Source organism: Pipra filicauda, unplaced genomic scaffold, assembly GCF_003945595.2.
Source record: "Pipra filicauda isolate LSUMZ 115617 unplaced genomic scaffold, ASM394559v2 scaffold80_size11013439_pilon, whole genome shotgun sequence".
Lineage (NCBI taxonomy): Eukaryota > Metazoa > Chordata > Aves > Passeriformes > Pipridae > Pipra > Pipra filicauda.
In genome coordinates this window covers 7,556,547-7,580,896 of record NW_024104987.1, presented here as the reverse complement: position 1 = coordinate 7,580,896, position 24,350 = coordinate 7,556,547, and the positions used below count along the sequence as shown (strand labels likewise).

At 46.6% G+C, this 24,350-nt stretch overlaps 1 protein-coding gene across 1 annotated transcript in view; it reads left to right on the top strand.

The window, feature by feature from the left end:
• The first annotated feature begins 631 nt into the window (after positions 1 to 631).
• Positions 632 to 24,350, top strand: part of UBE2O (ubiquitin conjugating enzyme E2 O) — a 62,069-nt gene continuing 38,350 nt past the window's right edge. Inside the window, exon 1 of the mRNA XM_027729894.2 lies at positions 632 to 1,040. Coding sequence (XP_027585695.2) covers positions 663 to 1,040 — 378 coding nt within the window. The 5' untranslated portion in view covers positions 632 to 662. The remainder of the gene's footprint in view (positions 1,041 to 24,350) is intronic.

Sequence of the window (24,350 nt, the reverse complement as noted above, 5' to 3'; positions counted from 1 at the left end):
TCCCTTGGGATCCCAGGATCCCAGGATGATGCAGAATCCCAGGATGATGCAGCCCCCCACTCCTGGGGATGATGCAGCCCCCCATCCCTGGGGATCAGAGGACGATACAGTGGAGCCCCCCCATCCCTGGGGATGATGGTCGGTGATGCAGCGCAGCCCTCCCATTCCTGGGGATCAGAGGACGATGCAGCGCAGCCCCCCATCGCTGGGGCCGGTGATATAGCACAGCACCCCCCCAGCTCCCTCATCCTTGGGGTCGGTGATACAGCTCAGCCCCCCATCCCTGGGGTCGATGGTCGGTGATACAGCTCAGCCCCCCATCCCTGGGGTCGATGGTCGGTGATGTCGCTCCCCCTCCCATCCCTGGGGTCGGCAGGATCACCCCCCCGAATGGATCACACCCCCCTCCTGCCCCTCCCTCCCGGTGGGCGTGTCCTTGCCCGGCGGTGGGCGTGTCCCCTATCCCGCGGTGGGCGTGTCCCCTGTCCCGCGGTGGGCGTGTCCCCTGTCCCGCGGTGGGCGTGTCCCCTGTCCCGCGGTGGGCGTGTCCCCTGTCCCGCGGTGGGCGTGCCCCTCGCCGTGGCCCCGCCCCCGGGCCGTTACTTGCGGCCCCTCCCCCGCCCTCCCCTCTGCCGGCCGCGCGCTCCCCGCTCCCCGGCGCCATGGCGGAACAGCCCGACGAGGGGGCCCCGCCGGCCCCGGCCCCGCCGGCCGCCGCTCCCCCCGCCGCCCTGCCCCTCTCGGCCGCGCCCGGCGGCTCCCAGCGCCTGCTCTTCTCGCACGACCTTGTGTCGGGCCGCTACCGCGGCTCGGTGCGGTTCGGCCTGGTGCGGCTCATCCACGGCGAGGACTCGGAGGAGGACTCGGAGGAGGGCGGGCGCGGGGCCGCGGCCGGCGGGGCCGCCAGCTCGGGCGGCTCCGAGTCGGGGGGCCCCGGCGGCGGCGGCGGCGAGGAGGGCCGAGCCAGCCCGCTGCGGCGGGGCTACGTGCGGGTGCAGTGGTACCCGGAGGGCATCAAGCAGCACGTCAAGGAGACCAAGGTAACCGGGGGGGGGCGGCCCCCGCGGCCCCGGGTCCGTCCCCGGGGGCGCCGCCTCGGAGGCCTCCCGGGGCAGGGCCTGCGCGGCCTGCGGGTGCGGGGCCGGGTGCGGTGTCGGGTGCTCCGGGGGCTCCCGAGGAAAGGGGGTGGTTGCTCCCCCTTTTCTCTTCCCCCTGACCCCCGTCCTTGCCCGCTGTCCTCCGGAGGGTGAAATCCTGTTCGCTCCCTTCGTCGCCCTCCTTCTGGCAGCCCGGCATGGATGCTGCTGCTGCTGTGTGTGCTGGTGCTTTACTGGGGCTTCATGGCATAAGGAGAAGCCTGGCTGTGAAGGTGATTTGAGCGAGCTTCCAGACCCGTCTTACTTGCTGGGGGATGTTGGCCGGTGTCTGCCTTTATTGCACGGTGTCGTCATCGCCTGTTCTAGGGGAGTCAGCAGCCGAGCAGGGGAAACCTCCACTGGATAAGGATTTCGGCAGGAAGCAACCATGGTTTGGATCTGCCCTTGTTTACGTGAGCCCTCACCCCTTGCTGATGAGGCATATGTAAATCTGTGACCTCTTAATTATATCTGACGAGCCACAGGGTGTAGGTCTGCGTTGGATTATTCCCACTTCCCAAAGTTGGTCTGGCGTGGGGTTTTAGCACGGGCTGACTGACAGTTTGGAGACAAAAGCGGGCGAGGGGGGCACTGTAATGGAGCACAAAGGGGCTGCCAGGGATGGGCGTTGCATCGAGCAGAACCAGGCGCCTGCACTGTCCCTGCAGGGTCCCCTGCCCCTCTGGGGTGGCAGAGGGAGGCAGGAGCCTTCTGGAGACCCGTCTGCTTTGCTGTTTCAGAAGTGGCTCCATACACCCTAGGAGAGAGGGGAGACTGAGAGGAAGAAAGGTGTGTTGCAGTCCTACAGGCATCGCTAGGATTGCCAGTGCTGGCAGAATGAGCTAAATTTAGGTGGTAGTGTCATTAGACACGTGACCAGTTGGAGATAAGGAAAATGAAAACAGGTATTCAGAAAAGATACTGCTACGTGACTTATTTCTACCTTACAACAACAAAAAAAGCTTATTTTCTCTAAAAGATCCCACGATTCAGTCACTGCTCCCTTCCAGTAAAATCTCTGTGTGCTGTTGCAGCAAAAATTTGTCCCAAGTTGAGTGTGGTTTTCAGCATCTAAACAAAGCTGCCTCGATTTGGGTGAGTAAACACAGATTTAGTTGTTGCTGTGGGGTTCCCAAATCCAGAAGCATTAGCTTTGACTTCAGTCACTTGGTAAGTGTACCCTTTGCAGTGATAGAAAAAGCTGGACTGGGGAGGATCAGAAATCAAAGACAGTTATGTAAATAAACTGTCTGTCTTTCCTTTTTGTGATCCTGCTCTGGTGTAGTTGCTTTTACTGCTCAGGTAATGGACTCCGGGGAGAAGTTTCCTGAGTGCTTGAGAAATTTAGGTGTGCTGCTATTGATTTTTTCATTTGAAAAGCTGCCCACTAACAAAATTGAGAGGCACTGTGTACAGTCTGCACTGCAGCTCGGGGTTGCTAAAAACAAACCTGACACCATTTGGAACATGCAGTTGGACCGATCGTGGTTTCGTCGTTACAATCGGGTTTTTTAGCCGTCCGCTGACCCAGCCCTTTTGGGGTTACACCAGCGTGTGAGAACCAGCCAGGTAAGCCTGGCATGCTTGTCAGTGTCCATGCTGGGAGGGGTAAAAACCATAGGCTGTGGTTGTCCTGGGTCTAAAGTTTCTTGGCTTTTGGGTGCTGTTGCCTGAAGATACATCTTTTGGCTGTGACTGACTCTCTGGCATCTTTGGCTGTGAGATTCTTCTTTGATGTCCTTAAATATTAACCTGTCCTGGTCACAACTAAACCATGGGCTCCAGAGGGTGCTTGTTGTACCCTTTTATTTCCCTGAACTCTTAATTCTGGAATGGGCAGAGGGTAGAAGTGCTCATGGGGGCAGGGCTTTCATGTGCCTATTTTGTGTATTAGGTCCTGCTTCTGTGTGGAAGGTGCCTTTCCACCTCGTTTGTCAGGTGCTTCGAGATCTACAAACCCTGGTGCACGCATTGGATAGAGTGAGTGTTGTAACTGAGGGACAAATAAAAGTTGTTGCAAATTTTGAGGCTGGTGAAATTGCACCTTCGGCTCCCAGTGCAAAGGTGAAAAGCAGCTTTCTGTACCCAGTTATAATCCTCGAGCTTTCCTGTCTTTTCTTTAAACTATGGACAGTTTTTTTTTTTTTTGACCAGGTAATAGATTGGCCAGTCACTTTTGCTGTTGCTTCTAGAAGTTCAACACTTGCTGTTGCTCTTTCCTGTTGGGAATGGTAGGCAGGATGCCACTTAAACCCGGGCACACAATCACTGATGTTAATCAGTAATAGAAACTTTCTCTTGAAACAGAGCTTAGCAGTTGGTACAAAGCCCCACCAGCTCCTGCAATAATTGTATATCTGAGCACATTCCTGCCTTTGGTTCCCCTGTTGATGGTCATTAGCAGTATCACAACAGTGATGTGAATAACAGAAGAGCCAGGATTTCTTACCCTCTGGCTCCTCATGCTCCTTTCCTGCTTACCATGACCATTTAAAATACTATTGCTGAATATTGTAAAACCCAAGCAGACCTGGAAGGAGAAAGCTTCCCTTTCCAAATATATTTGCCATCCATGTCTTGCCTGACCCAACAAACCTGCAGAGCAGTTTCTCTGGCTGGCTAAAGCCATATCTCTTCTCTCATGGTACTGTTTGAATGCTCAAATGTAATTTGGAATGCAGATTGTAAAAGTACTGTGAACTGGTGTTAACCCCTGATGATTTTTTGTGACAAATTAGCAGGAGTACTTGAGACCCAGCTGAATTTTAATTTCAGGGTTTCTCAGCTGTAGTTTAGCATTCCTGCTGCACACTTGAGCTGCCTTTGGGAACTTCACGGAAGTGCTCAAACATATTAGGTATTAGTCAGCTTTGGGGACTTTGAAACGCTGCTGCCCTTCCTCCTGCCTCTCACCTGAGAACCCCAGAGCTCTTTGCCACCTTTCATTTTCACAAAGCCTGGGTGAGGCAGCTGGGGGAAATGGAAAGTGCAGGTGTTGTGTTTCAGCACCTTATCTGAAGGCCTTCAGTTCCCAGTTCCCTGCCTCCAGCTCTGTGCCTGCTTCTGGGAGCCAGGGTTTGGTGTGATGCTGTGGTACACAGGCAGTGCTGATTGATGGACATGTAGGGACCGTGGAGGTTTGCCTTGAGAGTCAAGGTGCAATTCTTTTTACAGTTTTTAGAAGCCTTTTTTTAAGATCCAGAATACAGTTGGGTTTGGATGACTTTCTTACCACATTCATCTTTGCTTCGCAAACAGATTCAAACTCTCAGGACTCCTCAGAGCCAGTGGCTCATAAACTCATTGCCTGGAAATTATTTTGATGTTATCTCCAAAGGACTCTCTATGAATTCAGCTCTGCTTCATCCCACACAGACCTTCTGTTCCTTTCCACCCTTCACTGCTATAATTTCTTGACCTCAGATATTCAATCATGAATAGAAGGCTGCAGAAGAAGTTTCTGAAGATCCTGAAGGTCTAGGTTTTCCCTCTGTCCCTTCACAGCCACCCAGCCCTCACTGCTGGGATCCCAGCCCTCCAGTGTGTGCTCTTCAGATGTTAATCCTAACTAGTGACTCCATGGAACCTACTTGCAACTGAGGGGTGAAAACAGCCTTAAAAGTCTTCCATCTTCAAACCTGGTAAAACGTTGGCTGTCTGGAAGTGCTGTGATGCAGCGTGGGTACATTGCAGCAGGTGAAGAGGGACAGCAGGATCCTGCTCAGGAGCTGTGAGGAAATGCTGCCACAGTGCAGAACTCTAGTTTTGTTGCAGCAAACAAATTCCATGCCCATAAATCTATTAATAGTGGAGTTTACTGCGTGAGGAAGCTGTATCTAACTCTCCTCATGCATCTGACATTTCAGTTAGTCTCCCAGGGGGGTTCTTTGAAACCACCTGATGTTTGTAGCTGTTAGAGACAGAAAAGGCTTACGGGAATTTTTACAGTTCTGCGTAAAATAGAACCGATTAATGCGTGACCTTTCCATCCTGTGAGTATCCATTGCAAGGTTAGGTACCCTTGAGTCAATTCTCCATTTCACTTTGATTTGTTTGGCTCTTGTGATGTAGACTTGGGGATCATCATTAATATTTTACTGCAGAAGTGGAATCCGGCACAACTCGCAGTGTGGAAGTCTCAGGAGTACTAAATAGTGTACACTGTTACTGCTTTGTGTACAGTTTGCACAGTGAATTGGTATTTCAGGAGTTGCAAGTGGCCATCTGGGCTAAGCCATTTATTATAATTATTCCAAATGTAGACAGGAGTGTTATTTTTAAAATGGATGGAGCCTGTCCCCCAGCAGGCAGTTTTTGTGACACACTTTCTTCCAAGGTGCACTCCCTTCCAACATGCTGGCATAGCTTAAAAAACCCTAACTAAATTAGTAATGCTTTTAGGACTAGTAAACAAACTAATGTGCACTAAAAGCTTTAGAAGAAATCAATCAATGCCTGTGACAGGCTTTGAAATACCTGTGTGAGTGAGACATTTTGCTGCAGCTTTCACATACAAGTTCTTTCTTTGCTGATGTGATGCAGCTCCAGTGCAGACTTCTGCAAAAAAAGTGACTTTAAGCAATTTAAAAAAGTTTCTTATTTGGCTGAAAATTCTTCATTGGAGTTAAATGACAGAAGGTTTGACAGATAGTTTTCAGTCTTGCTTGCCCATGGTGGCTGTCCTCAGCTCCTCCCCTGTCTTCAGAGAAAGGACATTATTTTTAATGTTCAATATCTGTGTTGGTGCTGGGAAATAATTGGTGTTTGCAAAGCTAAAAACCTCTTCTCCTTTGACTGTTTAATTACCTGGGGGATTTCAAAGGCTCAGAAGGTGATGACACCTTCCTAAATGCTACTTAGGAAAAACCTGCCTCATTGTTTCCACTCCACTGTTACCTCCCACCATGTGCAGGGTCTTTGCCCAACACACCTCTGCTTGGGTAGTCCTAATCACAGGAGCTGATACTTTAAGATGAAGCCTTTGCACTTGCTTTTGAGGTTGTCAATCCTGATTTTCCTGGAACTGAGAGATGTGAGATGATGGCTTGGCTTTCTGCTTTTTGTGTAGTGCTCCAGAGCACTTGACCTGTAACTCAGATCAGGCTCTACCTTGTGTAGCTGGTGTGTTCCACTCCTGAGATCTTTAGATCTGTGGCAAGGTAGGAGAATGCTAACTCCTGGAACAAAAAAAAACCCTAGGGAGACTGTATGGTAATATTTGAGCTTTTTTCCACTTGCCCTTGCAGCTAAATATAAGTGTGCATGTTTGTGACTGAAACCAAAATATTCTGCTAACTGGAATTTATGAAGTTAACTTAAGCTAAAGCAAGTTTCTCTTGATGGCAGTGCCCTGGAACTTTGCAGAGGTTTCTCTTTGACAGATACTGATAGGATTTTTTCTTTCTGAATGTTAAATGTTCCTGTGAAGGGAGCAGACTACGTGGGGGGTAGAGCGGTAATGATTGTAAGAGGTGATTACAAACATCAAATACTATGAAAAATGTGTGGTTTTCACAGTAGAGGTGGTGAAAATTGCTGATTACTGTAATAGCTGCAGCATGGGCAGATGTGCCTGAGTTTCAAGTTGACAGGTGTCTTTTTAGCTTTAATGCTGTTTGCAGTCTGTGCAGACTGAATTTCAGAGAGAATCCTGTGCCTGCAGAGCACACACGGCCCAATTTCGTGCAGTTTGGTGTGTTATGGGCTCAGATGTGTTGTTGGATAGAAAGCATCTCTTACTGTGCATCTCAGGGTTAGTCTTACCAGCCTCAGGCATTCGAGTGCACATCTGGCAAAAAGAAAGGTATGGAGTTGTGTGTCTGCTGTGCTTTCTGCCCCAGCCCTTGGGAGAGCCTGGACTGGGCTGTGGAAGTGACCCAGGTGGGAATGGTGAACGTTTACTGGGCTGAAATCTTCAGAGTCTGCTGTGGATGGGAACAAACATTATTGGTGGTGGATATGGACTTGATAACTGTATGTTGGATGTGTGCCTGTGCAGGAGAGGTGAGGGGAAGTACAGGTCGTGTTACCTCTGTTTTCTGTTGCTGATGTTAGGATTTAAAGTGACTGAATGGAGAGACAGATCCAATAAACCACCTGCAGATGGAATTCCTCCCTCTTACAGAACATGACCTGTAGATCGAGGCCGAAATCGTGGGTTGAGAGTAATCAGATTTTCAGACTAAGAAATCTGGGCCTCTGTACTCCAGACGTTTTGGATTGTTTTGAACAGAAATTACACCACTTACATGCTTTGTTCAGCCTTCTCCAATGGTCAGGTGCAGGTGGCAGTTCAGTTCAGGTTACAGGCAAGACTTAAACTAAATAGCATTGATGCCTGTATGTTGTAAGCTTAAAATGTACACCATGTGCCTGCTGGTCTAAAATTTAACAAATGAATAGTTAATGTGTGGAAGTGGTGTCTAGAGCAGTGTCTTGATGAGCCCCTCTAGTTTTGGTGGCTTTTTTGGACTTGCTCCCTCTGTTAGCTGCTGGCATGGGGTAGGAGTTGCTTGAGTATACAGGGGGAGCAGGTGGAAGCCAAGACAGAAAATGCTTTTTGTGCACATATGCTGAGATCTTGGAAGTGGGACATATCAAGCTACACCTTTAAATAGTCTGCCCAGTTTTTCCAAGGGTTTGAACAACCTGTTGATGTATGTTGGATGCTCTAGGTAGGTGCTTGTTTGGGATTACAAAGCTGAGGTTTTTTCCATGCTTTTGCCATTTCCTTTATAATTGTGACCTCTGTTTCTTTCCTCAACAGCTGGTGCTGCAGCTCTCTAGGTGAAAGGATGGTCATTGTGGAGGCTGTTGGTGGGAGGTGAGACCAAGACTTGCAGGAGAGGACAGGAGCACTTGGTATCTTACTGTAGCTTCCAGGCTAGGAAAAAATTAAATTCACAGGAGCACATTAGGAACAAGGAAACCCTGCTCAGCCTGCATTTGCAGTGGTATCACTTCACAACCTCTGGTTACAGCCTCTCGAGTTGAAGAGAAGCTGCACAGCCATGCCCCTGGTCCATTAAGCTGGGTGGGTTTTGTACAATAAAATTGCAGCAGTGGTAACATGTGGTTCTGTATTCTGCACACATCAGACACAGCCTCTGTGGTTTGTTCTTACCACTGTCTGTGAAGCCTTCAGCTTTTCTGCTTGTGAAGGAGGGGTTTGGAGTCCGACAAGTGAAGAGGGCTATTTAGTCACCAGCTGAAAAGATCAGGAGCTTAAGACTTTTAACTGGGTTTTTTTAGCCCAAAGCTGGGAGTTCCTGGTGCCTCATTCCTGTGGAAGTGACTGGGTAGTTTTCATTTGTCAGCGGATGATGAACCTTCTGCTTAGTGAAATACACTAATACTGTGAACTGGAATTAGTTCCATCATGGCTGATTTATTTTTTTTACCTGCTTTTGAAAGGATATAACTTCTTTGAGAATAAACGAATTTTGCATGTGAATCATTTTGGTTGTAAGAAACGGTCCTGCTTTTCTGCTGATAAGGATACTTAGCAAATAAGTAGCCCTTTTCATCTTCAAAGCATTTTCTGGGCTCTGATGTGGCAGTGCAGTGTTGGAAAGGTGACAAAAACTTTCCCCTCAGGTGACTCTGGGTAAGACAGCCGGAGTTAGTGCTGCCAGGTGGTGTTTTCCTGGTGTGTGCTCAGTGCCTTCTCTATTTCACCCTTTCCAGGGCTGGAGAAAGTGAGTTATCTGCTTGGTGGAAAAACTTCTGATGTTCCTCAGTTCAGTTACAGCTACAGATTTCTGTCTGGGTAAATTATTCTCCCCCAGAACCACAGTGCATGGGTTATTTGGCATATGTGTGAAATGGGATGCTTGGGAATTTGATGACTTACTGTATCACTTGGTATTGTGAAACTCGAGTTTGAGTTGGTTATACTCGTGTGAGGAGCTGGTCTGAATAACCCAGCGTTTTTAAAAGTTAGTTTAGGTGTAAATCTCGTGAACTGGGGATTTTGCAAGGCTGGATTAGAAATGTAGTCAGTGAAGAGCAGCCCAGGCTGTTAATTTAGTCTGTGGTGGCGTTTCTAGAATCAAGTGGGTGTTTCAAGCCTCTTGGCTCATGATCTGTTGTTAAAGAACTGGTCCTAGATCTCAGTCCTCAGTGAAATTGTTGGCAGCAGCTGTACTGAAGCACAGTTGGAGCTTGAGTAGCACTCTGATCACCAAGGAGCCTTTGTATTTTCCTTCATCCAGCCCTACTCCACGTGCCACTAAAATGGTCATTATGTCTTAACCTGCTGCTGGAGAGGGGTCTGAGGTGTCAGCCCTACAGCACTGGGGGCTTCTGCCCATCCCAAGTGCCCTCACACCTTTACTTTTCACTATTTGAGGTGTCCGTGGAGCACTGCTTAATATTTTTGTTGAGAGTTCATCAGATTTCCAGCAAGGCCCTGTTTGTCTTTTGGTTTTGCTCTTCTTTCTGCTTTTGAAGATAAAAGTTGTGGGGTGTTTTTCCTCTTGGAAGCTGGGTTACGTATCTAATCCAAATGAATAATTCTCATGACTGTTACAAGTAATATTCGTGCTTCTGTTCAGCCTCTGAGTCCAAGTTCCTTGAAACAACATTAGTTTTGAGACAAAATAGCCACATTTTCTAAATTTAGAGTTACTAGGCAGTTGGATAACAGGCTGGAAATGATACATCATGAACAGCCTCTTTGTGTTTGTTTTGTCCTCACCACATATGACTTCTGTCAGAAGCCTTTTCTCTGTCCTTGTGCTACAGGTTGTTGAAGTTGCTCTGGTTTCCCACACTGGGGTACAACCTTGTCTTAGTGTACTGTCTGTGGGTTCAGTTTAAACCAGAAAGTGGGAGCAGGGAAGAGGGAGGAATCTCCGTCCTTCCTGGAAAACTTGTGGGTTTGTGTTTTTTGGTTTTTCTGAAGTCTGCAAATGTGAGTGATTCATTCGCTTCCTCTTAGAGTTGGGCTGGCCAACATTTTGGGTGTATTCCAAAGAGGTTGGGAGGCTCTTCCTAAGGAGGTGTAGTAGTATGTAATCATAGAACTTCCTCAGCTATGCATCTCAGTACATTCCTGAAATACATGAAAGAAGAGAGCACCCTGTGGAATGACACAGCAGGTAAGGTGACACTGTACAGGAAACACCAGGATTCCTGGCTGGCTGCTTAGACTAGGAAGAAACTTCAGGATTATTTTTTTTTAATTCGTTAATTGATATTTTTATCAATGTTGTGGGATCTCACTTTGTGTTAAAATTGGACAATTAGATTCCGAGTGTGTCATTGGCTCAGTAACTATTTTTTCACCCGGGACATCTGACCCACATAGCTGAATAGGCTCGTTGACCCTTTTGACTCTGGGACTAGAAACTTCCTCTGTTTAGTTTTGTGTGGTGTTGGGGATTGTGCTGGTACATGACAGAGAAATGTCATTTAGTTCACAAAATGAAATCTGCCCTGTAATGATAAAGCAAAGTGCAGGGTGACTGTGCTGTAACTACATGTGTGCTGGGCAGGAGCTCCCTCTGAGCTCTCCAGGCTGGTGCTGGTGAGGGCATCATTGCAGCAGCAGCCTGCTCCTGTGTCCCTCAGGGAAAGTCTGTCCTTAAAAGAGTTAAATCTTTGCTTTGATTCCTTGAATTAGGAACCTGTCCCAGTCTTGATGATAAAAGTTGTAATTTCCAGCATAAACATGCAAACAGTTTACACCCATCTCTTATTGTTAAAAACAAATCTGGCTCCTAAATAGCTGCTTGTCTTTATAAATGTGCTATTATGTGGTGAAGCACAATTATTTTCTCCCTTTTCACCCTCTCAGTTTGTGGATCACTCCTCCCAGATAGGCTCTTTCCCCACTATTCCTGCAGCCCTTGTCTGCACCTATTCCAGCTCACACCACACTTTCTTGGTCAGAATTGGCTCTGGCTGCCCTGATCAGCCTCGAGTACCTTGTTGAATGCTGTTAATGTTTCTTTCCCGAGCCTGCCTTTATCAGAGCCCAAGTGTTAGATGAAAACTTCACACTTCCCATATCAAGCACTCTTAGTATTTCATAGGAGTATGATGTGATCCGCTCGTATTTCTTGTTTTGTTGGGGATCTTAGAGATTAATTTATAGAAAATAAATATCACCGATATGGTAATTGCTCTGGTCACTGCGTAAACTCTTTAGTTAGAAGAGTCTTTCTGGCTTTTTTCAGTGTTGACACTTGGAGCTTTGGAAGAAATCCAGGCTAAGTTCCTGGCTTCCTCTTAATCGTGCTGTCTTATATATTTTTTTTTCTTTTCACAGTAACATAATTTAGTACCAAATTGCCATCCATAGATACTGGTTACCATTTGGAATCTACCTGCTCATGCACAATGGTCAAAATAATTGTGATTTGAATTTCATCTTACCTTAGCTTAGTGAATGCCTGAGTGTGTGTCGAAGTAATTGTGTATTCTGCTCTCTAATTGGCATTCGGGTACAAACACACCATGTGTATTCACACCTAATGTCTCTCTCACAGGGATGCTTTGGTTTCTTTTGTTCCTGCCCCACGCAGTTGCTTTCTCTTCAGCTTACAGCAGTCTCTGATTAGCATAAGTACAGCCATGCGGGCGAGGCAGCTCTGGGGAGGAAATACTCTTATCTGAGAACTCCCGAAGCTGCCATACTCGCTGTAAAGTGAGCGCTGCAAACAGGGAGCTGCAAAAGCTATTTTCATTCCCTTTAGTGGTTGTGGAAATGGTTCGAAACTGATGGTGTTAGAAACCCTCCCTGTTGGGTCTGACAAACTGTTTGACCTTGGCCATAGTTGGGTGGAGCGGTCTCATCACCCACCCTACCTCTGATAAGTTACCATCGAGTGCATTTTAGTGTCCTGGTGACTGACATGAACCTTAACTTTCTCTCGTGATAATCTCTTCTAATCTGGCAGTGATAAATGCTTGCTGTCAGGAGAGCTGCGATGAGAAATGAAGGGACTGAAAAATCAGCTTTTAAAGGTGATGTTTGTAGGGCAGGTTCCCATCTCTGTGCTCCTGTGCCAGCTTCTCTGAATGAGTGTTGTGCTCTTGTGCTGCTGGGGGGGAGCGTGTGGAGGGGGGAACAAACTCAGGGTGGAGAGTTCTTCCTTTCCAGAACTGGGATTTTTATGACTTCTTGATACCGTTTGGGCTAGCAAGCCATTTTGTAGAAGCATTTGTGAGCAATCCTGAAAATCTGCTGTGTGGCTCCTTTCTGCTTCTCCTTGCTGCTGGAGGAATTGTTGGTGGCAGTGAACTGAACACCCCAGGAGCTGGGGAGTCTATGATACTTGTTCTGGAAGGCAGCCTAAGGAATCTTTATAAAATGCTGGTTGTTTTTGTTAGTGCTGCTTACTTAGCCCAGTTCGGATTGCCTGCCTCTGATCTGCAGTGCTGGCAACGCTTGAATGAAGCCTTAAAACAAAAGATCAAGGATTAGATGCAGAATGACATTCAGAGCATCATTTTCCAACCTGTGTGTGCTACTGAGCGTGGTAGAAAATACTCCAAATTGCACTTCTTAAGTATTTGCAAGCTGGGCTCTTAGCTCAGCTGCTTCCTGCTGTGATGTGGAGGATCGGGTATTCCTGCTGCACACAAAAGTTTGTTGTGGTAGCAGGTTGGTTTTTCATAGCTCTTTCTTTCATTTTTATACCATTTTGCTGCTTCAGAGGCCCTGAAGTGTTCATGCCCTTTGGTTAGGTTTAGTTTTCTCCTCACACTTGGATCTCTGGTGCCTCAATGACCCTTTTTCCCCCACCCATTTATCCTCACATCCCTATCTTTGCTATTTTCATTGTTCTCTGGGAGTTGTTATTCAGGGCAGTAGCATGTTCACTGTTATTGAGAGTGGTCCCTATCCTGCTCTGCATGGTGGCAGATCTGTCCAATGCTTTGCCTCCCTGTCTGGCAGGTCATCTGTTTACATCTCAATTTTCCAGGTTCATCAGAAAAAAATCCCTGGGATGTTTCCAAAATGCTTAATTAGTTAAGTATGACCTAACCTGGGAGTGTTGCATCTGAACTGAGGAGTGATGTTGAGCTGGGCTTTTAAGTTTTCCTGATAGTGAATAATGCTGCTGTGGGAGCCAAAAGGACTTTTTTTTTAACCACTGAGTTGCTTTAGGATATTGAAAATGAAGCAGGACGATCTGTGTTCTGAAGAAGAGTAAAACAAAGGATGTTTCTTGTGTTCCCAGATGGAAATGAGGCCCTGGTAGGAACATTGCAAGGTTAGTATGTGCTGTGTGAGTAACTAGTGCTGCTGCTTCAGCTTGGCCTCATCCAAACAGTGCCTTTGAGTTTATCTTGTGCTTTCAGGAAAACAAGGCACCTGCCACATTCAGCTACACTGTGATTTAGCAAAGTGGCAAATCTCCATGAGAGACCAGGAAGAGCTTTTAATCAGAAATGACAACACAGTGTGTGATTTGCACCCAGGCCTTAAGTGATGGGTGAAATCACCCTTCTCAACACCCACCTTGCTATAAATAGCTGTTTTCACTGGGGGCAGGTGCTACTGAAATGTCACTTGGGTGAAATCTGAGTGATGTGTTGTGTGTGTCACGGAGCAGGGAGAAGCATTGTCTTCATCAGATGTATTGAGATCTGTGTGTCTCTGCCAAGAGATGTTGTAATGGTGAGATAGATATCGATCAGAGCTCCTCTTTGAAGTGTTTTGAAACTCTAATATTTCCTTGAATCATCTCCCTGCTCCATTCAGAAAAGCTGCTGCTGTTGTTAAAATGTCACACTTATATGTATTGTTTTTAGCCCACCTTATTCCCCCACCATAAGTGATTTTCTTTTTCAGGAAACTACACTTTTTCAGTTCCTATTTTTGTGCACATCACAAGGGGTTATTTTTTTCACCCAATTATTATGAATAGAAGTGTTGTTTGAGTGCCCAGACTCTTTGTAACATCTGGCAATACGCTTTTTGGTGCAGTGCTCAAGTATCTTCACAATTCTCTTTTTATAATTGTCCTCTGAAAGAGTGAGCCGTGGTGACTTCCCATTGAAATATTTATCCATTGCAGTGCTGCTGTGGGACTTACCTTCTGACACTGAGGCTTTCTGCAAGACGAAAATTGCAGTTTGTCTTGATCCATTCAACCCTGGAGTATTACTTGAGCTTTGTGGGGAGGTCTGAGATCGGTGCACGTGGCAGAAGAAAAGTAGGGTTCAATTGCAAATTGCCATTTATTACGATCACTTTCTGAGATGAACCCTACCAATCATCACTTACCCTTGAGATGAGAGCAGCAGCTTCTTCTTAAACTTCACTGACACATTTTTATAAAGCTACTGTGTCAAAAACATCTTTCCTAGATGAAATAGATTTGTGACTTTTGAATTACGGGCTTTGACTTTTAAGCTGACGCCAGATCTTTGGGCCATTCCTGTTCAAAAGGTGCATGACTCTTAAATGCTTCAGCACTGAGGTGCTTGAGGTTTCTGAGCACCTGGCTGGAGAATTTGGATACCCAAAGCCCATGGAAGTTATCTGTGCACTGCCCTGCTCCTCTGTTAAGGAGGCTTTTAGTGCAGGTGCTTGTGAGTGATGGTGGCATTGGGACAATATAATCCTGAAAAGGATCTGGAGCACAGCTGTGGTGGAAGACTCAAGCTTGATGAACAAGTGTGTACCACACCTCTGTATAAATAATTTTCAATAATTCCCATTTTTGTGTTACCATCTCAGCTTGGGGGGTTGGCCAGACTGAAAGCTAGGGAGAACTCTGAATTTGGGTCTGAAACAGCATGTATGTTGTACAGAGAGTGCCTGCTTGCACCCATCTGGGTTTGAGATTTGTTTCATTTCCCCAAGTCTGGTACCTGGGATGGAGAAGTTCAGGAGAAGGTGCGATGCTGAACAGCACCAGGAGCTTGAGAGGCGCCAGTGCTGCAGTGAGAGGGTAGGGCATAGTAGAAATGGTGTCTGTGATGGTGGGTCCTGCTGCAGTGCGAGGCTTGGGCCTGCCACAGGGAGCCTGGATCTGGCTGTGGTCTGGCTGCCAGAGCTGTCTGACCACTGCCTTGGTGCAAAGTCCTTTTCACTGACACCCACCAGCCATGTCTCAGCAGAGTTGCCTTGAGGAGGAAAAGAGTTCAAATAACAGAAAGAACGTGCTTGTTTCCTTCCAGTTAGAGGGAACTTGAAGCCTGATCTCTCCTTACTTTGTTCTGTTTGGGGTGATATGAACAAAAGGAAAAATCATGGGATTTTCTTCGTCTGTGGCTTTCTTACCCCGCCCGTGCTGATCTCATATCTCTTTATATCTCAGGCCTATTTCTGTGCAACATAATCCTCATTGTTTTTTGACAGCTTATTGTATGCACATTCTCTGTGCATCTCCTGATCTTAACTGCTTGGTGTGTACCAAAGCAGGAGTTATTTTTACTGCTGTCAGTGGTGTTGAGCTTTGCAGCACTGGGCGTATCCTGTTCTGCATGGCACATCAACAAAGCAAACAGCCTTGGGAGGGATCAGGGATCTGTGCTGCTGGTGGTGATGGAGAGGGCAGGAAAATGATGTGGTTCAGCTTGTAAAAACTGTTGAACTTTTAAATACTGGTACAGGATTGAAAAACTGTAAAGCTGAAGCACATCTGATGAGGAGAATGCATTGATCAAATGAGTGTTTTCCAAAGGCTCTGGCAGTGAGGTGTGTGTTACTCTGTCACTGCTTTTTCCAGCTGTTCTCAGTTCCTATTGCATCCTTGATACCCTCAGTGTGAGCTGTTGTCCCTGATACCCTGCTTACAAACTGTGTCCATGTCCCTGGTGTGCCCAGGGGAAGCTCTGAGCAGCTCAGGCTGTAGCCCTGAGGGACAAGCCTGGCTCCCTGGATATGCTCTCCCAGAGCAACTTTACACAAATTCCTTCTCTTTTGAGCTTTCTGTGGTTCCTTTTTAGTTCCTTTGAGGCTTTCTTAGGGTGGGTTGGGGATGTGTGTTTGGGGGGGTTGTTTTTTGCTAGCTCTGCATTAGTACAGAGGAGAGGCTGTATCTTGGAACCAGCTTGAATCTCCCAAAACTTTAGGGAAGCAAGGGTTAGGTGTAATCCTTACATGTGAATTGCTGCTCCCTTTTTGTATTTTAATGCGGCCCGTGAGTCTGCTTGTCTCTGTTCTCTTCACTAATGGCTCACAGACTCCTCTCCTGTGGAGACAAAAGTTGAGGTTGATGACTGCCCCAAAGACCTCTCCTGAATTTGTGTTCCTCCTCAAATCCAATCTTGACTGCAGTTTCTCCAGGAGACAGCCCATTGTCCAGCAAGGTAAAGCAGCCAGCCAGGCTCACAGGGGGCACATGGAAGCTTTGGTGTGCATCAATCCCAGTGGTCTCTGGAGCAGAGGGGCCCATTGGATCAGGCTGTGAGTACTGCCTGCCCTCGTTTGAACGTGGTGGCTTTTCTACCACTCTCTCCTGAAGCTTCTGCAAGCTCTGGGTTAGCTGAAGAGGCATGAGGCTGCTCCATCTATCCCTGCTGAACCCTGAAAAAGTCCTGGAGCTGATTAAAGAGGCACATTCCCTCTGGAGATGGGGCTCCTTTGAGCAAAAGAATGTAGGTCATGGTTAAGTATATAAAATGAAAAAAGACTCCATTGTAGTGGCAGCGTTTCACCTACATAATCCAGTGAGGTCCTTGCACTAATAGAAACCTGTTCTTACATATATGCTGTTTAATATGACTCATTAAACAAGCCTAATTAAATAGCAGCTTCAACCCTACTAAATACCATGGCGCATGGTGATCCTTAAGGCTTTAGGGTTGACATCCTGACCAGTGCATCCTCCTTTGTGCCACGTTTTCCCTCTCCAAATCATAATTGTCAGGCTTCAGTGCCCAAGGCAAGGGTAAAGAAGGAGAGCAGCGAGGTGTGAGGCACCATTAAGTACCTGATAGGATAAAGGTAATGCTGCATCCGTGGCTCTCTGAGCCGGCACAGCGCTCCGGGGTAATGAGGAATGAATCCGAATGGATGAATTAAGTGGGATGGAAGCTGGCTCTGTGTGGGGAGGGAGGGGCACTGTGTTCACTGTGACTCTGTTGCAAAGGCATGTGTTGTAATATGCAGACCACCTAATGCACACCTGATGAGGGGTGTATCCCAAAAACAATCTGACAGGAAGACAAGGAATGCCTGTCAACAGCGAGCCTAAGGCTGGTGGTTATGGTATGCAGATGTTCATGGCTGAGGACCTTTCACCGAGGATTCTACTGCATCAGGTGCTTTCTGGATTTTTGAGTTTAAGAGCACAGTGGTCATTTCATATTCCTAGCAAAAGTGCCATTTCTGTGACATTTTCTGTATTTTTAACAGAGTTTTTAATCTTGACGGTACCTTGAGTACATACTTGAGTATATAAAGAGTGTTCACCTTCCCATGGAGAAGTGCCATGTTCTTGGCATATAATTGTCCCCAATTTAATGCACCTGGTTTCTCATAGGTACCATGTTCAACCCCAGCACTGCTGCATTTCAGTGGCTGATGGCACAGTACCTTTGCATATGCACAGCCTGCAAAGCTGGGGAACCTTTTCAAGTGGAAATCGCTGTTGTAAGCATAGGAGTGTCCTGGTAGTGCCTCGCCTGACTTGCTTTGTGCTGCTGCTGGAGTTTGCACACCCTATTCAGGAGTCTGCCAGATCTGAGGAGTGTACACTGGCAGTTAATGAGTAGGGGCAGTTTTAAGGAAGAACTTAGTTTGTGTTTAATTAGGAATGACAGGCCATGTAATGCAGCCTAAGGCTTATCAACCCATGGATCCTTCCCAGAACGTGGGGCTCAGCACCTCAGAGCAGTTCTGCTAATGTTGTTTGTGCTAATGCTGTTCAGTTCACGCCATGTGGCTTTTCAGCAACTCTGAAATCTGCTGTCCAGTCATTCCTTTCCTCAGTCAGAGGCCTGCAGCTCTGTCCCCCTTTCCAGGGTTTTTTCAGGACAGTCCTCACCATGGCATTTTGGCAATGCTGCTCAAAGGCAGAGTTCAGTTAACCTTCATTTTGCTGGAATCAGGGAAGAGAAGGAGGAAGAAGCCAGAGCACTGCTTCAACTATCGGGAGCAGAGTGCTGTCAGTCATCTTGGGAAAGTATTTTTATAGTGTTTGCAAACCTGCTGTAATCGTGTTTATGGCTCAGTGTTTCACTGGGGTTGTGATGGACTGAAATCCCTCTATTATAGCTGAAGTCATTAAAGCAAAGAACGTGTTATGTATGTGGCACATAACAGAGCCTGATGTTAAAGCAAAATACCCACTTACCTGCTGCATACGTGCATAGCAATAGATCCTCAAAAATATAGCAATATATCCTCATTTTAGGAAGTAGACATGAAGTGAATTGCAGTTCCAGGAAATATGAGGCTCCCTGACAAGGATAACTGACTGGGTTTAAGAAGGTAAAATTTATTTTGCAGACAGCACTATTGATTAGTTGTTCACCAGACTGTTTATTCTTTGGTATGCAGATGCAAAGACATCCAGATATACAAAGCACACACTTGGAGTCATGCCACTGCAGGGACAGGGATCAGTGGCTTTGTAATGGATTAGATGCATCATTTGTCCTTAGCATTTTTTCTTCTTGGTTAAGGTATTTGCTGTTAGTACAGGTGCAGTGCAAGACTTGCACCTGTGCTAGGATCTAGTGTGTTTCTGCTCTGAAAGGTGAATGTTTTCTTTACAGGGGAAAAAAATGCCTCTCACTGCCTGGCCATGTGTTCATTTGGAGGCAGAACTGCTGACTTGGGGCAAACAGGCTTTTACTGCTTTTTGCTCATGCTCATGTCTCGAGTGAGCATTTATTCCTCTGAGGGCATCCTCAGCAGAGCTGCTTATATCCAGTCAGGTTACACCTGAGAGAGTCCACAGAGGCAGTGAAGGTGCTTAAGATGAAAGACCTCAGCTCATCTCAGACCTTAGGCTGAGCTAGCATGTCTGAAGGAGGGGTGGGAAGGACAGGAGGGGAACAAATGCACTTTTATGAGTGTGCAACATTTGACAGAGATGCCAAGTCAAACGTGACATCCCCCAATGCTATTTTAACATCTTCCCTAACCAACTCTGCATTGAAATATCTCACAGGTAATCTTACTATGTGATGTTTCTCACACTGGGCCAAGAAGAGACTAAATACGTGTTCCCGTGTTCCTGCTGAAAGGGTACACATTCAGAGAAGGCTTTTTAAAGGACCTGCTAGGAGCAGCTTCCTGATCTGTGTGCAGAGGTGAAGGATGCAGTAGTGCATCCCTTAAAACAGTTTTAAATTCCAGTTTGGAAAATTCTGAGGCTTTAGTGTTTGACATTTGTGGGAAAATATTCAGCTCTGAGATGAGTTCTGTTAACAGTCAGTCTCCCCTTGCTTGCCTACAAGAGATGACCTTTTAGAAATGTTTTAGTGAAAGGACCATTCCAGGTTTCTCTGAGATGCTCATCTTGTTAAAAATGGAAGATTTCACAGTTTCCTGGTTTGCCTAGAAGTATGTTACTCCCCTGGGGACTCTTCTGATGCTGAGTCTCCTAAACACCTAAGCCTTCCTTGAAAACTGGATTCGAGCATCTTGGGAAATATATTTTTCCCAGTAATCTGTGATTGCTGTACAGCTGTTGGGCTGTAGAGCCTGTGCAGAGCAGAGGAGCATAAAGATGTTCTCCTGCAGCAAGTTTACTGTTGTCTGTGTGCTATGTCTAGAAGAAAACCAGGCTAGGAAGGATTAATGAAGGTGGACAGGATTTTGCCCTTAAAACCTGTGTAGAGAGACACTTAGTAATCTGCCTTTAAGCAGGTTTAGAATGGGAACTGTGTGTACATCACACAAAAACAGGGAATGTCTGGCTTTATCACTCCTCTGGTTCCTGTGCCATTGCTGTAAGTGTTTACTCACCAGTGGCTCAGTGAGTTCGTGAGCCATCTCTAGATGTGCTGTTTGGTTGTTCAGCTCCCAAGGAGGAGATGGGGAGAAAAGAAGATCCCTGAGCTATAACCTTGAATTACTGTCACATCAAATATGCTGCTGAGTAACTGAATGGATACCTGGGGAGTAACATGGGGAGGAGGGCAGTGTTTCCATGTGGATTTTGGATGTTCTGCTGGGCAAACTCTATGTCGTCTCAGTTCACTGGCATAAATCTGGAGAGCTTATGGTAAATGGTTTAGAAGTCAGCCTAGAAAACACCCAAAGGCAAAATGATACAGCAGTGTTGTTATGGTGGCATTGATGAGTTTTAAATATCCTGTTGAAAGCTTTGTGCTCTGGCTGAGATGGGAAGGAAAATTCAGTCCACTAGACTTACCTGTGCAGCGGGGTTGAACCAAGGCTTAGCTCTAGGGGTATTAAGACAGACTCTGCAGGGCTTTTATACTTCTGTCCCTATTGTAGCATAACTGTCACCCATCCTGGTGAGATTTTCTCACATTTATTGAAGGGAATTGAAGGTGGGTTGCTTTTGTATTATAGTGTGCACAAACAGGAGACAATGAATTAAACCTGCTGTGGCTGGGAGATGTTTTAGTCTTCCCCCAGCCATTCTGCATGTGGTGGATTCACCCCTCACAAAAAGGGGTGTTCACAGTGCAGGGGTTGCAGAAATCCAGTCATTAAATAACTGGGCTTCTGTAGCCTGGTGTATGGATTAAGTAGGCGCTGCTCCTTCTTTTTGTAATGGCCAATACAGCATTTATGTATGGGGAAGATAATTGAAACTCTTTCAGTGAATAGAAAATGCAGCTGAGGTTTTTTGGGCAATGATGCAACTGTGCTGCATTGTCCCAGTAGCATTCACACACTCTTCTGCAGTGTGAGCTGGGGGAGTGGCTTTGCTGTTTATCAGAAATAAATGCATGTACAGGGTCCCCACACTGCCACTGAATTTTAGGTGGATTCTCTCTAGCATTCCAGAGGTTGCTTGAACTGGGTGTAAAGGCTTTGATTATTTTTTTTTTAACCAATATGTGAGATAACTGTGGATACAGCTGGCTCAGAAGGCGTGTTATTTAATAGGAAGCCTTTGCAGAATGTTTGCTCTGCCTTGAAGCAACAAGCCTTGGCCAATGCGCCTCTTAAAGCAGCACCTTCACTCTGTGCCAGGAGGGACCGAGATGTGACCCCAACCTCTGCCCTGGCTCTGTCCCAACGAGGAGACAGTGCTACTGGTTTCCATGTCAGCTAAATTAGAGTGTCCCCAGAGTGCTCTTAATCACTAGCTGTGGAAACTACTCCCATAGCCAGCCTGAGCATCCTGTATTTCTCAGCTAAGCCAGCCAGGTCCTGATCTGCCTGTGGAATCCACTGCTCTGCCTCTTCTGCTTGGGCTCCAGGCAGCCTGTCTGTCCGTGCAGCATTCCTCCTATGTAGCAGAGCACTAAAGCACTGCAGCGTGTTTGGGGAGTGTGTTCTGCATGTGAGATCAACCAGGAATATTTCTCCAGGGAGATGCTCTCATTTCAGAGCAGGCAGGAAACTCGGAGAAGGTAGAAGAGGGGCCAGGCAGCTCCATGCACTCACTGCTCAGGACTGACTTAGGAGTGTGGCATGACACAGCATTTGCTGTGCTTTCAGCTACAGCTGTTATACGTTGCTTTTCAGGGTTATTTTGTCTCCTCTAGGAGATTCTTTACTCGATAAAATAATCTTACTCAAATTTATTAGATTTGCTAAAGTTCCCAGACCTTGATGAGTATTTTGTCTCTGTGGTAATGCTCTACCTCTGGGTCCAAACATGGCTGAATGCAAGGGAATTTTTAAGGTATGTCTGGATTCAGTCCCCTAAAGTAATTTGACCTGCAGACTGGATTTGCACTGAATCTCGTATGTGAACTAAAATGGGCACAGTAGGAATTTAAGGATAACAGGCTAATATCTTCCCTCTTTCCTAGGAAAAATTGTGAAACATTACTGTCTGTGGGGGAAGGGACTCCTGTGAGGGTGGTATTGGAGGCTCTGGGTGAAAGAAAGGGAAAGAAGAGGGGGCTGTATTACACTAACCATCCTGTGTCAACCTCCTACGTTCGGGTGTCGCATGGCTGACATCCTATCAAAGAGCTCCGGCTGTGTCCAGAATTTTAAGCAGCTTTATAAATAGTGTTGCTCAAACTGCCTGTGTGTGCAGAGACTGTGAACGACTGGGGTAGACCAAAATATTATTGATGTAATTTTTGAACCAGCCCAAAAATGGGAGCAAGAAAGAGTAGAAACCTGAAGCGTAGAAACACCCGTGGATTATCTTCTTCCTCTGCAATGCCAAACATACATCTGGGGGGTCTGTTAGAGGCAGTGGCTGTGAGACTTGTAAGGCATGAATATGTGAATCTTGTTAAGGCATCTTAAACCATTCTTTCTCTCCTACTTGCCTGACGTCTTACTGCTTGCAGGTTATGCTGTGTCTGAATAATTGTGAACAATTAGAAGCTAATTTAAATGGCTGGTTTGTATTCACAGCAGCAGCAAATGAGCTAACCAGCTGGAAAGCAGACACGGTGATTTTCTGTTGATATGACTCCCTCTTGTTGTTCCCTGGCAGTTTTTGCAAGGTGGATTTTTGCTGTGGGCTAATGAGGAGTTCCTCCTGCACGCTGTTGACCTGATTGCAAGGGGAGGGAGGGTGCTTTGTGCCCCAGCACAGTTACCACCAACCCAGCAGAGTCCAGTTGGGCTCAGCAAAAAAGCCCACCCTGATTTGCTCCAGAAATGGAGCAAAGGAATATTTCTCATGGATACACTCTTTACTCCTACTCCCAAAGACGTAGAAAGGCGAGGTGCACTTATTGTGCTTCAGGAGTGAAATGGTCAGCAACAGTCACACAGATTTCCTCACAGCATCCTTTTTATCTTCTGGAAAGGCAGATGGAGGTCTGAGCAGCCCCACTCTTCCCCCCAGACCTGGCAGTGTGCCCCAAATGCTGTTCAGAGTGGCGAGTGACTAATTTTTATGGCACTGGTACTGTCCAGATGGCATCCCCAGCACGGTCCAGCAAGAACCTGGAAAACCTGTTGCGTAATTAACTCCCAAGGCAACAGTTTGAGGAATTCTTTCGCTCCAGGCAAATGAAAGAGCTACTGGACAGACTATTTTTGCAGACAAGGAGGAACAACTATTAATGGGCAAGCTGAAACAGTGGGCTGTTGGGGAATCCCAGGAATCCAGATTGGTGGCTGAAATGGGCTTCTGCTCTTCCTGTCACGCTGTATGGTGTCAGCATCCAGGTGAGTTTTTCCTTAGGGCAGTCACTTCTAGCAGTCAAATGTGTTTCCCTTAGACCTTATCATATCCTGCCAAAAACCAGCACAACCATTGCTTTCACCCTGGAGGGTCAGGCGTTCACCAGGGTCTCCGCAGCCATTCCCTTAGGTCCTGTTGGAACTGGGCATCTCTGGGCTGGGGGGTCTGTGGGGCTGCTCTGCTCCTCACAGCGGTTTTCTCTGGGATTGCTGGCTCTGACCTGTGCTTCAGGTGAAGCTTTACTGACAGGTCTTGAGGCAGCCTGTCTGTGAGAAGTGCTGGCTGACGTACAGGCAAAGTGTTGTCCATTTTTCTGCTTACTGCTTCCCGCCAGCTTCTCCTGAGCCTGTAGCTGCGGTCTCCTGTGGGTTTCTCAGGTAACAGTGCCATCTGGTGCTGGAGCACTGCTCTTGGTCAAGCTTTTCTCAAATTCTTGGCCAGAGGTAGTAGAGCAGTATGGCTATGAATCAGCCATCTTGCTGTAAGGAGGTGGGAGTGGGGGTGTCCTGTAATAATCCATGCTGTTGGGACATTGCAGCTGGAGGAGATCCTTTAGGCCCAGCTTGTCTTTTGTATTTAACAACTCACATTCCCAGAACTGCTATACCCAGAAGAGTGGGTACACGAGGCAAGAACTATAGACACTGAAAAGGGAGATCATATCTTTTACTATAAACTGCTGCTAAGGATTAAAATCCAACATTTAGATTAAATCCTGTAACTGGGGACATCTTTGAAAGATTCCTCACAGGACTCTAAGTGACTTCTGAGTCGCTAAATCTTCTCTTACAAGATCTTTCCATATTTTGTAGTCATAGCCACGTACTTTTAACTTTACCCTTCCATATCTTTATACTAAGGATTATGTTCATGCTTCCTGAATATTTTTTATTTTTTATTTTATTATTTTATCATTTTTATTTCCTCTAAGGTTTTGTAAAACCCTTTTGCATGCACAGGGTTCACGTTGCATTCCCAGATGAAAGTCCTGGTTATT